Raw genomic sequence first — 16,381 nt, 5'->3', positions numbered from 1 at the left:
TGTCCCTTCTCAATCCTCTAGGAGATATACATGCCATGTTGAGAGATTAGTTTGACAGATAGGAAACATATCCACATCTTTAACACATAGTCAAGATAGACTGAACATTTAATCCAGCATTTCATGGCCATCCTGGAAAAACGATAGATTTTTTGTCGCTTTTTGTGTTTTTATGTCAAATTGAGAACTAAGATTAAATAAGATCGTAAAATAGTAAATTAAAACCCTAAAAACCATGAAAGCCTGCCAAATGGATTCACATTTGACGCCCTGGTCTTTCCCCAAACATTTGATTTGTTCAACCATTGAGTTATTGATCATGTCTGAGAGCCGCATCTCCACAGATGATGCCTCTTAGGGATGTAAAAGAATATGAATACAGTATTCAGATTACAGATAATGCGCTCTGAACAGATTTGAAGAGCATCCAAATTATTGCAGTAATGTTCAATGTTTTTACCTCATGATCCAGTATTGAAGCTGCCGTTTTGTGAGTGACAAGTTGAAGTTAGGGACCATCTCAAAAGTGCATGAAAAATAACCAAGAGAACTTTTCAGATTTTGGTCAAAAGACACTTCAAACCAATTTAATTTTCATCTGGACCTCTTCCCATTGCATGCATAACCTTCTTTTTTTAAATTATGCAATATGGGGCAATGAGCTATTATGGCCCATATTTTGTCTAGTTATCTATTGTTTTTTTATTATAAGACCTTAAAGCATTACATATACAACCTCCAGTTTTTACATGGCCAGATGCAATTCTGACTTGTACTTTCCCAGTGTTAAAACGTCCTGTTGTATTTCCTTTATTAATTTCCAACTGGAACATTACAGCTTTTATTTAAACTTACTTTTGTTTATTTTTTAAGATGTGGTTCAGATAGCTACAAATCATGCTTTATTATACAATCAATTTAGGTACATGGTTAAAATATTATGATATAAATGTTATTTTGTAAACATATACATATATGAATGTGGAGTATAAATGCCAGTAAAAAAACAATTGCACACAAAAAAATTAAGCAGAACAGACGGTGTCGAACGACTTCTGGTATAAACCCCAAAAATACAAATATAGACACAGATAGTAGCTTTGTGTTGTTTCTTTACTTTTCACATTGTTAAGAGACTTTTTTTTTTTTGCAGTAATGAGAAATGTAATAGAATAATTAACAAAGATCTGGTGAGTGGTGGATGAGAGAGTCTGTAAAGGGAGTAAGGTCGCAGACATTATATCACATCTTTTACCAAAGGTTCAGCACTCTGGGCCATAACACATAGGTATGGGAGAGAGTGACTTCATCCTTTTGGCACTTCTCACATATTGATGAGTGTTTCGGATAGATCTGATGTAGCCAGCGTTAGAGACCCCATGTATAATTATAAAACTTGTGACTTTGTGGACATTGGCATCATCTCTTGGCATCAAGTCCATAATTAAAGGTTTGGTTCTCTGAGTTATAGCTTCGGGAGAGAGTTGAACAAAAATATTAATTGGACAGATACTTATTGAAATGTCTGAGATCAGGCAGATTTACAACTACAGCAACCTGTTTGAAGGTAGCTTTCCCATTATAGAAGCAGCACCTGATGCTGCTTCTACGCTCTGCAAAGCCACCCTGTGGAAATGAAACACTGGCTGAGGGGAGTTCTCACCTCACCAGTATAAAACAAGGAGATGGATTTTTAATTAAAGGCGAAAGGTAATACTATTCTGGATGAGGAGTTTCTTGCCAAATGTGGTGCATACGAGAGGTTTGGGAGATGTTGGACTTGTGGGTGTTGGTGGGGTTGTATCTCAGCACCCCCCGAGTCCCAGTGCTCCCTTCTTGCAGATTCCAGCGTTAAGTTAATTGGACAGGGAGAGACCGGCTGAGGAGGGTAGCGTTCAGCCCCATTAGCAATCCCCCTGTGGAAGGCTGAGCCGAGAGGATCACAGACTCACAAATAGGAGGATTAAAATAATCAATAGGCTTCACTCTCTCTCCTTCAGCACAGACGGGTGCACCACACACACACACTCACACACACACACTCATGAGCAAATACAAACACACAGGCAGTCTGAGGAATACTAGTTCAAGGAGCACTACTCTCTTCAATGTTGTCTCTGGACTTTCACAAATTAGCCTGGGTCATGTAACACACACACACACACACACACACACACACACACACACACACACACACACACACACACACACACACACACACACACACACACACACACACGCACACGCACCTATTCTCTGTTAATGAAGGTTAATTTGAGCCTCCAGTAAAAAGGTCAGAGACATGAAGACAGTCTGATGGTTTTTATTTTCCTCAGTTATTTCTGTTCTCTCATGTCTGCTGAATTACCTGTTTTTATGACTTTTATACCAAAGTCTGTGTTTATTTAAAGTCTTTTTCTGGATCAACTCATTATGGGAGTATGGATGACAAATGCTTGCTGTAGTCCTATGATATTATATTGAATATAATTTATGGAATATAATTCCTACAGGCTAGTGACTGCATTTGGGTATTTTCTTTCTTTTTATAGATTTTTCTTTGACATATATTTGACATATATTTACTCCATGGGAGCTTTGATTTTTGCAGTGATATTTCTATAATAATGCTACACATTGTAGGATTATAATTCTTTGTTTGGGCATATTCATATATTTTTAAGTCTGTGACAGAGCATGCATTAGTGTCTTAGCTGTGTCATTTCCTTAATCTGTTGCAGTAATTGTAAAATAAATGAAAGTACTATCACCTCTACCCTTCTTTGTCAAACAACAAAAACCCTTTGAACGTGGCCAGTAAAAACTTGTTTGCCTCACACATATTGCCTGTATTTATCACCGGGGTGAAGAAAGAAAATTTGTTTAATTTGGCCAGAAATACATAGCAAATAACACGTATGACCAGAGGTTAAACTGGGATTAGTACGGCCATCATTCCTCTCACTGACCTCCCGCTGTCACACAAAGACTCTCCTGAATTAAATAATAAGCAGGACATAGTGGACATTTCTGAACAATACCATGAAAATTGTGAAATCAACTTTACATGTTTTAAAAAGAGCACCTTCATTGTTCAGGTCTTATGCAATCAAAATAATCAATTGATAGTAGACTGATAATAGACAGAGTACGTACCTGATTCACATGAATGATTATCAAATAGATTATTAAAACCAGTTTTTAGTAAATACAATATGTGCAGTCACTGCCACTGAATCAGAACCTGGTCCTTTAAACTACATTTTGATGATATGGCTCTTACTTCATTCACTTCTTTTTCACATGTCTCATTGGTACAGTTATTTAGATTCTGCTGAAGGAGGCCATTTAATTACTAGGGAGGTCATTGAAAGTGACAGACTGAAATGCACTGAGATGGCTGCGTCATACCTAATTTCCAAACAGACGAGCTTCTTTCAGTTGCCACTTACAGTATGCACTGGCAGCGCATTCATAATGAGAAAGAATGTGAATGCCAAAGGTGGAAAGTAAGTACATTTTCTCTAGTTCTGTACAGTTTTGAGGTATTTGCACTTTACTTGAATATTTCCATTTTAGGCTACTTTCTCCTCCACTACATTTATCTGACATCTATAGTTACTAGTTGCCTTTTGAATTAAAGATTGAAGATATAAAACACATAATAACTTTTATCCAATAGGATGTATTGCTATATATTATACTGCCTAGCAGTACATAAAGCAGTTAAAATTAGCTCCACCTTGACCAACCACAACATTCAAGTATTGCAATAATGATGATCAACTAATATAATAATATGACACTGACAGGAGCCATTCTGCATGATGAGTACTTTTACTCCTAATATTTTAAGTACATTTTGTTGTTTTCTTGAAATTTTTGAATGCAGGACCTTTACTAATTGTAATTAAGTATTTTTACAATGAGGCTTTGAGTAAATCATCTGAATACTTCTTCCACCATTTCAAATCGCTCACATTATGAAGACGCGTTTTAAAACTCATTCTCTAGACAACTGCGCCACCTGCTGCACATTGATTGTTACCACAGCCCCGGAGTTGTCCAGCAGTTGTAGTACCAGACTGCGGCCGCTGGGCGGCAGCCGACGTCGACTAGTTGTCTGCAGGCAAAGATGGCGGTGCGGAAGAAAGACGGCGGCCCGAATGTAAAATATTTCGAGGCGTCTGATACCGTTTCTCAGTTTGATAATGTCCGCGTCTGGCTGGGAAAGAATTACAAAAAGGTACCGACCGCATGTTTTGTAACCATACACACTAAGCTTACATTTTTCACCCTGAAATCTGGGCACTTACCTATTGGGCAGAGGCAGTGACAAAGAGAGGAGGGAGGGTGCTGCTGAACGTCCAGCTGTTTGATTCCCGCGAGCGGGGATACAAAAGGATGCTGAGCCAACAGCTGCACCAGATACGGCCACGAACGGCGGTATCCCTATACGTTATTGTAGCTAAATCGATCCGAAAACAGCACACAATCAGACCTGCGAGGATAGATTTTTGCAAAAGGGTTGACTTTAGCCGGGCAGCCAGCTAGCTAGCTAGTTAGCTAATCGGCTAACGGTAATGCAGCTCAGATCCAGATGTTGGCTCTGTGGCGCGCCGCGCTGACTGAAGCCATGGCCCGCCTGGAATAACACTGAGCGCTGTGCTGGCATTTAGACACATTGATTTAAGGATATAAATACATTATTTCTGGAAAAATACGCCAATAATAATAATAAAATTAACGATATTTTATCCCCATGCCCGATGTTACAAAGCATAATGGTTCACATACTCTGAATAATTAAGCAGATAGCAATGCACCCTCCTTTTTGACACAAGTGACCACACATAGCACCCATCAGCACACTGTAGTTTATTTGTATGTGTCCATTCTGTGGCTCAGCTCTGACTGCCTCTCTGTGTTGTTGTCCTCTCAGTACATCCAGGCCGAGCCCCCCACCAACAAGTCTCTGTCCAGCCTGGTGGTCCAGCTGCTTCAGTTCCAGGAGGAGGTGTTTGGTCGGCATGTCAGCAACCCTCCGCTCACCAAGCTGCCAGTATGTCTCCTTTATTGCTGTCATTCGCACACATACACTTGACTTTACCCCACTGAGGCATTCTGAAACAATTTGTTTTGTGTCTGCAGATGAAATGTTTTCTGGACTTCAAGTCAGGAGGGGCTCTCTGCCACATCCTGGCTGCTGCCTACAAGTTTAAGAGTGACCAAGGATGGTAAGACTTTCTTTCTGGCTGGTTTAAATAAATAACAAATAGACAAACAGAAAAGAAATTGTGTTATATACATTCACCATGCTCAGTTGGATTTTGGCTATGTTGCTGTTTCGTGTGTAACTCCAGTCTAATTTCCTGGTAGGCGCAGGTTTGACTTCCAGAATCCGTCGAGGATGGACCGAAATGTGGAGATGTTCATGACAATTGAGAAGTCCTTAGTGCAGGTGAGTTTGCCTCAGAGCTTTTCTTTATATATGTTTGTTACACACATTACCTGGACAGCCAAAATACAATTGTAAATGTTTTAAGTTCTAATTTTGTGAGGTGTAATAGCAGTGTTTATTTTAGTATTTTTTGTATAAAAGAATGCTTCTTTCACTCCACACTTCACAACATTCCCGCACAGTTGTTGTTTTTAAGAGATCTCTGAGAACTCTGAGCTCCAGCAGGAGTCAGTTGATGAATTTCCATTGGGGTTTTTTTTCCTGCTGCCGGCACCAGAGCTAAATGATTGCAAAGAAAATACTCAGTTTCCTTTGATCACATCATATTTTTGATGTGTCTGAGAATCAGGATTCCCGAGCTTTACAGACAGAAATAATGAAGGGCACCCAGTCATGTGACTTGACCAGTAATCCTGTTTAATCAGTCCTGCAGTTACACTACAAGATCATCCAGCTGTCCTAATCTGAAGAGCTCAACAGTGCTGAGTTCTGACAGAGTTCTTATTTTAATGGAGATTATATGATATAGAATATATATATATATTTGTATATATTTCCCTGCCTATTTGAACTTATGCTTGTGATTGTCTCAGTTTCACTCATTCACACATCTGCTGCATTTCTTAATTTCAGAACAACTGCCTAACAAGACCTGTCATCTTCCTGAGCCCTGACATAGAGCCAAAACTGCTCGGGAAACTGAAAGACATCATCAAAAGGCATCAGGTGTGTTTTTGTTTCGTTAAAAGTTTCATTATTACAGACAGAAAGGTTGCTCAATACTTGTCTGCATGAGGGCCCTTAGTCAGATTAAAAAAGTATTTTTATGTTGTAAGCTTAGCCCATATGTCCTTGTGTTGTCCAAGCTGAATGTTAATTGTGTGGACTTTATCTGTTGCAGGGCTCAGTAACTGAGGACAAGGCCTCCAGCTCCCATGTTGTTGTTCCTATTCCCACCAGCCTGGAGGAAGGTGAGGCTTCAAATGTTGTGTTAAAGCACAGTTTGTTGTTTTTATTTTGAATTCTGCTGCACTGACTCGCTTTTCTCTTTTTGCTCCAGAGGAGTGGGTACGTCCGGTGATGAAGAGAGATAAGCAAGTGCTGCTCCACTGGGGATATTTTCCTGACAGGTTGGTGCTGAGTTTACAGAGATATGAACACCATTTAACATTTTACACTTAACTGAAAACTGTTGCCTCATCTTATTGTGGAAGTACAACACAGTTCCTGCACTGTAGAGTGGTTCTGCTATTCTTGATTTCTTTCTTACTGCCCTGAACTCTACGAGCTGAAGTTACACAATAGTCTATCTGGGATGTTTTAACAAGCCCAAATTCATTATCTTTCCCCTGCCTTGACCTTTGACCTTCGCTCCTCTCACCATTTAGTTATGATACCTGGATCCCAGCCAGTGAGATTGAGGCTGCTGTGGAAGATCCTCCCAGCCCAGAAAAACCCAGGAAGGTATTTCATTTCTTGCTTTGTTGATAAAGCTGTGGCTTGTTGTGTCTTCTTCTTCTGCTTCTTGTCTCTCTTTTTTTCTATCGTCCACTCCCAATTTTTAAAACCTGTGTCCTTTATTCTCTCTTAATTTTAACAATGCAAAATATGTATAAATATTTTTAAAATATACTCTGCTTACATACCCCCTTAGTTTAATTTAACATATTTCACGCTGTTATGTGCTGTATTTGCTTGTTCCAGCCCTTTTATTGAGCCTAAGTGACGCTTGGAATGAGTGACATATTCAAATCAAATATGCTGTTTTTTGAAAAACATCCAAGAATGAAGTACTGTGGCAAAATGGCACTTGGAGCAACAGAGCTTACTCAGTGTCAGAAGCTCGTATTGTGTATTCAGAGCATGATTCGCTCAAGGCGGTCATTGCTCACTAAGACATGATAGTAAGAGCAGTGAAGCGTTCAAATATTTAGAGCTGTATTTACACAATAATCAGCACACTAGTTTTCTATCAAGAATCCTGTCATTCTGTTTACTCACAGTGGAAATGTCTCCCTTAGACCACAGCTTCAAAGTGAAATAATTAAATGTTAACTGCATTTGTCTTCATTCAGTTCCTTTAGTGTGCTTGTTCCAAACACAAATTCTCTTATCAATGACATATCTGTTCAGCATCTGACATATGCAGTACATGCAGCTCACATACTGTATTTAAGTCTCTGTAGAATTGTTATTACATAAACATGAATCATTAAAAACCTCCACTGAACACTAATACATTTATTTTCTTTTCAATTCAGCCATTACTGCCTAATTACAACAGTTTTTAAGTCACAAAACCGACATAGGACCCAGAAAACTCCCCCACTAATGTTCATAGCAACATTATTTCTGCTGAGGGCCTATTTACAGAGTTAGTGCTTTCAATTAATAGTTAGTCTAGTCTGGAATCCATGTGTACAAGGTTAAATTGTGCCATGTTAAAATGTAACCTTGAGACTGTTGGTGATTTATCAAAGATGTAGCTATTCTAGTTTGTCTCTGAAAACAGGTACAACACTGCCTGGTTAAACTGTGGAATAAGTTCATTCAGGTGGTTGACATGCTCACTAAAAATATTTCAGTATTGGTCATACATTGTATGATCTTTGTTCACAGGTTCATGCCAAGTGGATTTTAGACCTGGACCAGTATAACGAATGGATGAATGAGGAGGACTATGAAGTGGGCGAGGGCTGCCCCAAGAGGAAGAGGATCTCAGCCAAGACCCTTACAGATGAGGTGACCACGCCTGACGAGCGGCGGGACAAGAAGCCTGGCAGCGCCAAGAAGAGGAAGCGCTCGCCGTCGCCCTCCCCCACGCCTCCACCTCAGGAGAGCAAGAAGAAGAACACCAAAAAAGGGTCTGTGACCAGACATGTTAAAGAATGACATGTTGCTTTAGGTGTTTGTTGTAGATTCAGCAACACCAGTTGTGTCAGAGATATTGTGCAATATTGTAAAATAATGTCCTGTGTGTGTGTGTGTGTGTGTGTGTGTGTGTGTGTGTGTGTGTGTGTGTGTGTGTGTGTGGGACAGGCCGACTACCCCGTACACCAAGTCTAAACGGGGCCAGAGGGAGGAGGAACAGGAGGATCTTAGTAAGGACTTGGATGAAGCGTCACCTGTTCCAGCATCTGAAGAGGGAAACCCAGCTAAGACAAGTACACAAGTCCACATATGTTCAAAATATAAATAAAAACAACCATGTTGTTACTGGCTGACATTATACTTTCTTTTTGAAGATAACACCAAGAAGGACTCTGATTCAACCCCAGTAAAGGGAGGAACAGATATGGGTGAGCAGAGAGTGTTTGTTTCTCCTCCAACATGGCCACCTGTAACTTCTTTGAAAAGAAAATGCATGTAAAGCAGTGGAAAAGTAACAGTGTTCCCACGCTTCTTGTTTATAAAGTCATGTTATAAGACATCAATTTATTACTTTATCATGGCCCAGGTTTTTTTCACACAAGAGCGCATTGCACATTGTTTTTCACATGACTGTTGTCTCTCCCAACATGAAGGAAAAGTACAAATTCCAAACTGTAAACAAGTCCTTGGTACATTTTGAGTGTTGACATTTCATTTTGTACTGAGTGTATTCTCTCACCCCAAATAAATTCTCTGACCTTATCGCCATTCTGCCTCTCTGCTCTTCTGTTTTTATATTCACTTACCATTCTTTTGTGTGTTTGAACAGACGAGCAAGAGGATGAGTCCATGGAAACAACAGGCAAGGTAAGGTAGTTGTAAAAGTGCAAGGAGACATTACAGTGAAGACAGCAAACCCGTATATCATCTTGAGTGTGTGTTTGTGTTGAAACAGGAGGAGGAGGAAGGCTCTCCGAGTGTGAAGGGTGAACCAGTGAAAGGCTCGGACCTTCACGAGGACAATGTGACTGAGCAAACCCACCACATTATTATACCGAGCTACGCTGCCTGGTTTGACTACAACAGGTAAGAAAAGAAATGTTACAAAAGATGTTTTTGTTATTTCTCCACTTTTGGCAGTAATTAGATTTCAGAGATGTCAGTGACGTATTTATAAAATTCAGACATGTGAAAAGTAAGAAAAAACCCTGTGGGTGAAATCAGCTGGTGCCACTTTTGGTTGAAATGAAAATCAGTACAGTCTCAGCACTGGAGAGCATATGACAGGAGGCGTGACTCAAAAAGTCAAAAGTGAGTCATTCAGATGTGTTTCAGCTGTGAGTCCTCATAATGTCATAATTGTTTTCTCCCAGTGTTCATGCCATTGAGCGCAGAGCCCTGCCAGAGTTCTTCAATGGGAAGAACAAATCCAAAACCCCTGAGATGTAAGTATTTGATCAGATTCTTACAGGTATTTATCTGAAATATTTATCTGACACACATTTAAAAAACAGTTAGTCTTAGCTGAAATATCTCAGTTTTCTATGCACCGCCTTCTTTCAGTTACTTGGCGTACAGGAACTTCATGATTGACACCTACCGACTCAACCCTCAGGAGTACCTGACCTCCACTGCCTGCCGCAGGAACCTGGCAGGAGACGTGTGTGCAATCATGAGGTAGGTGGAGGCTGAATGCAAATATTTCTAGTCAATCCAGAGTTTTAACTGTCTGCTGTCAGTGAGGTATATACTCTGCGCTCCTTCTGCTGCAGAGTCCACGCCTTCCTGGAGCAGTGGGGTCTGATCAACTATCAGGTGGACTCAGAGAGTCGGCCCACACCCATGGGTCCCCCACCCACCTCCCACTTCCATGTCCTGGCAGACACTCCATCCAGTCTGGTGCCCCTGCAGCCCAAGACGTCCCAGGTCCGCATGCGTCCGCATACACACAAACACACACAGACAAATAGACATTTGCACACATATTTTACATTTGTCCCTGTCATTGTGTACCTGTAGACCCCTGCTACCCAGCAGATGATATCCTTCCCAGATAAAGTGAAGGAGAAACCAGCAGATCTGCAAAACTTCGGGCTGCGGACCGACATGTACAGCAAGAAGAGTGGCTCTGTAAAGGTACATGCCTAAGAGGATGACAGAATGATTCTTTTGCTGTGATTCACAATGACCTACCATATTAAGAAAGTGGTGATGTTTGTGCACAGAGCAAGAGTACAGCAAGCTCTATGAGGGAGTGGACAGAACAAGAAACACTACTACTACTTGAGGTACAAATTATCCTTAAAATCAATTGTGTGATGATGCTTATAATTCCTTTTGTAAACATGAAAATAAAATAATAGAAATGCGGAGCTAAGTGTAGCCCTCACTTCCCTCAGGGCTTGGAGATGTACAAGGACGACTGGAACAAGGTTTCAGAACACGTGGGCAGCCGTACGCAGGATGAGTGCATCCTGCATTTCCTGCGGCTGCCCATCGAAGACCCTTACTTGGAGGACAACTCCTCGTCCATGGGACCACTGGCCTACCAGCCGATACCTTTCAGCCAAGCAGGAAACCCCGTCATGAGCACAGTGGCTTTCCTCGCCTCTGTCGTCGACCCGCGTGTGGCCTCAGCTGCAGCCAAGTCTGCTCTGGGTGAGAAGCAGCTTATTTTGACACCGAAGACGACCTCAGCATTATTTACCGCTACACACAAACTACAGTATGGGCATGAGCTAATAGCTAGTGCCTTGAGGAAGATTGAAGTATGATTGAATTTCACAATGAATGCTTAAATACTTGAGTAATTATTAAAAACTTAAGAAAATACAATAAAACGTGTTTTTCCTTGATGAGCGCTCAATTAGAGAGCAATTGTCACGGGCAAGTTTTTGCAGCACAACTCAAATCACGTCATAAATTATACAACCTAAATAAAGCTGACTGAATTGCTGCTCATGCTCGCATTCCACCTGTTATTATTCAACACATTGCCAAGATTAAGCATAATAATTCTGTGCAGGTTACTGGAGAATGTGAATTAGATAAGGCTAAAAATGCAGGGCACAACAATCAGCCACATAAAATGGCTGACCTGATCCTGGTCCTTATTTGCATTAATTTCTTTACACTGATTACGTCGATCCGTCTCTCTCCCTCTCAGAGGAGTTTTCTCGTATGAAGGAGGAGGTTCCTGCAGCGCTTGTTGAGGCTCATGTGCGGCGGGTGGAGGAGGCAGCGAGGGTCAGTGGCCGACAGGACCCGCTGTATGGCCTGGAAGGTAGTGGCATCGCAGGCACCGGCCTGGAGGAGGGAGACAGACCTGGTAGGATTGGACACAAACACTACCACATACATACAGCATGCAAAAATGCAAGAGAGAAATACATTTGGAGGGAAAAAGACAAAGACAAAAGATGATGACAGAAAAAGCAAATCAAAGGTTCTGACTTGTCTTCTCTAGATGAAAGCAGTGATGAAAGTAAGAGTGACAGCCAATCAGGTGAAGAGAAGAGGGAGGCCAAGGTATGGTGCATGTTCGCTAATGTAACGTTTCTCATTTGTGAGTTCTGCTGAGGAACTGCTGCAAAGCTCATTGTGCTGTGTTTACTTTCCCACTCAGGAGAGCAAAGATGGAGCGGTGGAGGAAGAGGAGAAGCAGGCGGAGAATGGGAAGAAGGAAGAAGAAAGAGGAAGAGAACAAGAAGGAGAGAGGGAGGCGGACAAAACAGAGTCAGAGATGGGTACGAAAATGCATCTCAGCCAGATACAGGAAATACAGTGTTCTTGTCAAAGGTGGAATAAAATGAAACTTTTTTTTTTCCTCTTAGGCGATGGGGAGAAAGAGAAGGATGGGAAAGAGGGCACAGAGGAGGGACAAAGAGAGGCAGAGAGTGAAGGAGAAAAGAAAGCTAAGGTGGAGCGTGATGTGGGAGAGGGGAATCTGGCCACTGCTGCTGCGTCTGCACTCGCTGCTGCTGCTGTCAAAGCCAAGGTAAAGTTAATTATCACCAGGCCCCAACGTGCTGTATCCTGCGTCACCTTTTTTCTTTTTCCTCATTTTCTCTAATCTAAAGTTTCTCCTTCACTTTCTTCGTAGCACTTGGCTGCAGTGGAAGAGAGGAAGATCAAATCTCTTGTGGCTCTGCTGGTGGAGACCCAAATGAAGAAGCTGGAGATTAAACTGCGACACTTTGAGGAACTGGAAACCATCATGGACAGAGAGAGGGAGGCTGTGAGTGAGGGATTCTGGGATATGTAGTATCACAAGAGAGTACAGTACAAAACCTTTAACATGTTTTTTTGTGTCTATGTGTGCAGTTGGAGTACCAGCGTCAGCAGCTGCTGGCTGACCGTCAGTCCTTCCACATGGAGCAGTTGAAATACGCTGAGATGAGGGCCCGCCAGCAGCACTTCCAGCAGATTCAGCACCAGCAGCACAGCCAGGCTGGGGGCCCTCATTCCAACCAGGCCGCCTCAGGCCCGCCACCCCAGGGCCCGACCGCAACTCAGCAAACTCCCAGCACACCAGCGCCGCAGCCGGCCCCCAGCCCCGTGCCTCCAGCCTCTTCTGCCCCGGCTCCTGAGTCCCAACCACCTCAGGGTGCTCACGCCTCACCCCCCTGCCCCCCAGGCCAAGCCCCAGCTGCCCACTCCAGCTCCAGCTCCAGCACTACTCCTGTACTCCATGGTGAGTTTAAGGTTAAAGCACAATGTAGCAGCTTTAATAGGTGTTAATGTTATGATAAAGACAGAATTTTGCTTTAATTTCCCCCTATGTTATAGTTTGTATTATTACGTTTATTTATTATTATTTATAGTTAACATGATTGAGACTTTTCAGAAATACTTTATCAGAAATACTTTATTGATTTCTCTTTAGTCAACCATATAAGCAAATAGGCAGTGTGCTTCTTATTGCAGATATGTTATTATCAGGCTTCCCGACTGCTCTGTGAATTTTTTGACAGCCAATGTAAAACAGCACAACGCACTAGCTAATCAAATAGCAAAATGAAACTTGAATGTGTCATATGTGTATTCCAAGCTTTCATTGATAGTTGTAGTGAAATGTACACAGTATTATTGTAACGTCATGTATATAAACTAAGGAAAAGAGAAATCAAATACATGCAGAATGCAATCAAATGTCCCAACTAATGTTGCTAGAAAGCAGAAATGTGTTTTATTTTCATTATAAATTAATCTGTCAATTATGTTTGTGATTAATCGATTAATTGTTTCATTGTTTTCAGGATTGTGTCAGAAAGTGTCAGAAAATAGTGAAAAATCCCAAGGTGACGTCTTCAAAATGCTTGTTTTGTCCGACTAATAATCCAAAACCCAAATATCTTCAAGGTACAATGATGTAAAAATAGGGAAAAGCAGCAAACCCTTAAATTTGAGAAGCTGGAATGAGGAAATGTTGCATGCATTTTTGCTTTACAAATGACTTAATTAAGTGATTATCAAAATGGTTGATTCATTTTTTTGTCAGTCAACTCATAGATTAGTTAATCAATTGTCAGCACTATTTCAATCAAACTTTTTTTAATACGTCATACATTAATTATTTTAGTATATTTGTCTGCTATTTTGTTCCTGTTTTTCAGCTCTCAGATCTGTATAGCTATTATCAAATATTTAAATAAATTTAAATTAGATTGGTGTGAAGGTAACTAACAATAATTTAGCGAGTGTATTGAACAGACCTTTCTTTTCTGCACACTATGCATTACTGCAGCTGAAGTTTAATGAGTCCCATGTTAGATAATATACTAAATTCTTGACACATACACTGTTATCAGCTTTATTTGAATTCTTTGTTCTGTTAACAGTTGTTCTACCTGAGATTCGAAACAAGGAGAAATGTTATATTCTAAAACCAGACAGCTTCAAAGTTGTTCAAATTCTTAACATTTTTCTTCTCTTCCCTTGTTTGACCCACAGATCCCACCGCCCCTCTTCCCGGGGAAACACTCCACCCCTCAGCTCCAGTCCCGCCTCCACAGTGAGAGAAAAATAAATTGCCAGAGAATCCGAATGACTCTGACCACTTTGAATCCTGCCTGTATCATCTGAAATGAAGAAGTCATAAACCGAAGGAAGAGAACATATTTTACATTTCCAGATTTTTGTTTTGTTTTTCTTTTCAACAACAGGACAATTGATGTGGCCAAGAAAAAAATTATAACGTCTAAATCAAACCACCTCTACTTTGACTATCTGTTGAAAAAGAAGTCCCTTTCAAATTGAATCTGCATATGAAGAAAATGTACTTTCAAACAGAAGCCGTTCCTCCTGTGTGGTCGATTGGACAGCGACATCTCACTTTGTAATTTTAGGCTTAACACCGGGGATCTGGTAAACTGAGAGGGTCTTACCAACATGCTGGCACTCAAAGAAAAGACGAGAAAAGACTCATCTTGTGTTTTCAGTGTTTAGGAAATTGTTGCATTTATTTTCTGCAACAGTTTACTTGTGAGGTCTCATCCTTCATAATCCCCCCTCGTACTGTAGGTACTAATTAAAATATATGTAAGAAAAAATGCACTTTTAACATGTTTCCCTAGGTCTCATTGAAAGACTTGAAGCATCCATGAAATTGAACTTTAGCACTTATATCATCCTTTTGTTGTCTTACTATAATACTTTTTCATACTGAAGGTTTTGAAAACTTGATTGGAAATGTTACTTTTTCCTTTATGTATTACTTGTATTACATGGAAAAATGGTCGCACTACAGGGTCTGGCCTGAAGGTCACATGTCTAAAACCAACGTCTCCCTCCAGGGAAAATGTCTGTAATGAATGAAAATGTTCAAATCAAAAGCCAGTTGGAAATTACAATAAGCTGGTTTGGATGCAGTTTGATAAAATGTACTGTAAACTGGATTTTCTGTTACAAACACACATTTGTTGTCCTGTAATGATAATATTTGAAAGTACTGACAGCATGAGATTATCATCCTGAAAATACTTCTCTTTAAATATATCTTAATAATGTCCCTCCTTTCTACAGCACTTAAGAGTAAAACATGTCAGTGAGGAGCTTCATGTTTTGCAAATCTGTATGAACTCAGTTCAGAAGGAATGACTGAAAAAGAAGGTCTGGGAATAATAATTCTGCCAGCGACCACATATGTGTTATATTCATAGTTTGACTTTGTGTTAATTGCTAAACCAAAATGTTTTTCATAATCATGTTTATCTAACGTGCATTTCAAGTTACACGTGGAAGAAATGTTAAAGCTGTCAAAAACAAGGGAGCTCGCACCTTAAACAGCTGACAATGGAGAATTGTGTCCTTAATATCTGCAACAATATCCTCACTTTTTATCCTATCAATTTTTATATTTTTTACTGTCTGTTTTTTTCCATCTACTTTCTTTGATACGTCAACATTGTAACTGTATATTATTACCTTTGTAGCCTATATTTACCCTCTCCACTGTTGTGAATGATTCGGGCAGGTCTGTCAGATCTGTGATGTGACTGTGAGCATGTGTGTATGGGAACGCATGCCATTAAGAAAATCATGTTACCGTTCAGTTTTATTTTCAGTGCCATTTGCTGTGTGTCACAAAGTTTGAAGAATTAAAAAAAAAACATGCTTTGTTCTGCACACGGCACGTCACGTCAGTGTCATGAAATATAATCCAGTCAGATGGTGAAACTTTACAGTTGATGTCCGTCAAGCCAGTATTGCAGACCTCACCACAGTTGTGAGCATAAATGGACTTCTTTTATCTGTGTTATTACTACATTGTGTGGATTTTGTGATATGGATTAAGTGTCTGTTCAGTTTCTGTATGTTTTTCACTATGCTGAAGGTAGCAGCAATTGCATTGATTATTATTATACAGTAGAAATCAATTTTTCCTCAGTAAATCATCACATTAGTGCTTACTCTGGCAGTTTGTATTAAAAAAAAGGCAAAAGGTTCAGGTTTCAATTACAAAATGTTGGGGGAAAAATAAAGATGTGAAGAGGAGTCATTGTGTGGTTTTGTTTTTTTGTCAGGCACTTCACAGCTTGGGAACACAAA

General features: G+C 40.4%; 1 protein-coding gene across 3 annotated transcripts; it reads left to right on the top strand.

Moving 5' to 3' along the window:
* Positions 1 to 4,111: 4,111 nt before the first annotated feature.
* Positions 4,112 to 16,327, top strand: smarcc2 (SWI/SNF related, matrix associated, actin dependent regulator of chromatin, subfamily c, member 2). Of its 3 annotated transcripts, none has more exons than XM_044177616.1 (27): positions 4,112 to 4,246; positions 4,943 to 5,062; positions 5,152 to 5,237; positions 5,386 to 5,461; positions 6,095 to 6,187; positions 6,363 to 6,432; positions 6,522 to 6,591; positions 6,850 to 6,925; positions 8,081 to 8,325; positions 8,501 to 8,625; positions 8,707 to 8,760; positions 9,162 to 9,199; positions 9,288 to 9,418; positions 9,706 to 9,777; positions 9,896 to 10,009; positions 10,105 to 10,258; positions 10,352 to 10,468; positions 10,558 to 10,620; positions 10,732 to 10,990; positions 11,499 to 11,660; positions 11,799 to 11,860; positions 11,958 to 12,078; positions 12,166 to 12,329; positions 12,435 to 12,569; positions 12,656 to 13,025; positions 13,591 to 13,632; positions 14,285 to 16,327. In XM_044177616.1, the coding sequence occupies exons 1-27, from the start codon at positions 4,136 to 4,138 to the stop codon at positions 14,347 to 14,349; spliced, it is 3,195 nt and encodes a 1,064-aa protein (XP_044033551.1). In that variant the 5' UTR covers positions 4,112 to 4,135; the 3' UTR covers positions 14,350 to 16,327. The 3 variants fall into 3 exon arrangements, with proteins under 3 accessions (XP_044033551.1, XP_044033544.1, XP_044033561.1); XM_044177609.1 differs by having other exon boundaries at positions 5,380 to 5,461; XM_044177626.1 differs by lacking the exon at positions 13,591 to 13,632 and having other exon boundaries at positions 5,380 to 5,461.
* The last annotated feature ends 54 nt before the right edge of the window (positions 16,328 to 16,381 follow it).

This window comes from Siniperca chuatsi, linkage group LG2 (genome assembly GCF_020085105.1).
Source record: "Siniperca chuatsi isolate FFG_IHB_CAS linkage group LG2, ASM2008510v1, whole genome shotgun sequence".
Taxonomy (NCBI): domain Eukaryota; kingdom Metazoa; phylum Chordata; class Actinopteri; order Centrarchiformes; family Sinipercidae; genus Siniperca; species Siniperca chuatsi.
The sequence above is the reverse complement of the archived record's forward strand: the minus strand, read 5'-3'. Positions and strand labels throughout refer to the sequence as shown.

Coding starts and splice junctions, on each gene's coding strand:
- smarcc2 (XM_044177609.1), top strand. CDS start 4,136: ATGGCGGTGCGGAAGAAAGACGGCGGCCCGAATGTAAAATATTTCGAG. Junction 8,761..9,161: donor AAAGGGAGGAACAGATATGG/GTGAGCAGAGAG, acceptor GTGTTTGAACAG/ACGAGCAAGAGGATGAGTCC. Junction 10,469..10,557: donor AGAAGAGTGGCTCTGTAAAG/GTACATGCCTAA, acceptor GTTTGTGCACAG/AGCAAGAGTACAGCAAGCTC.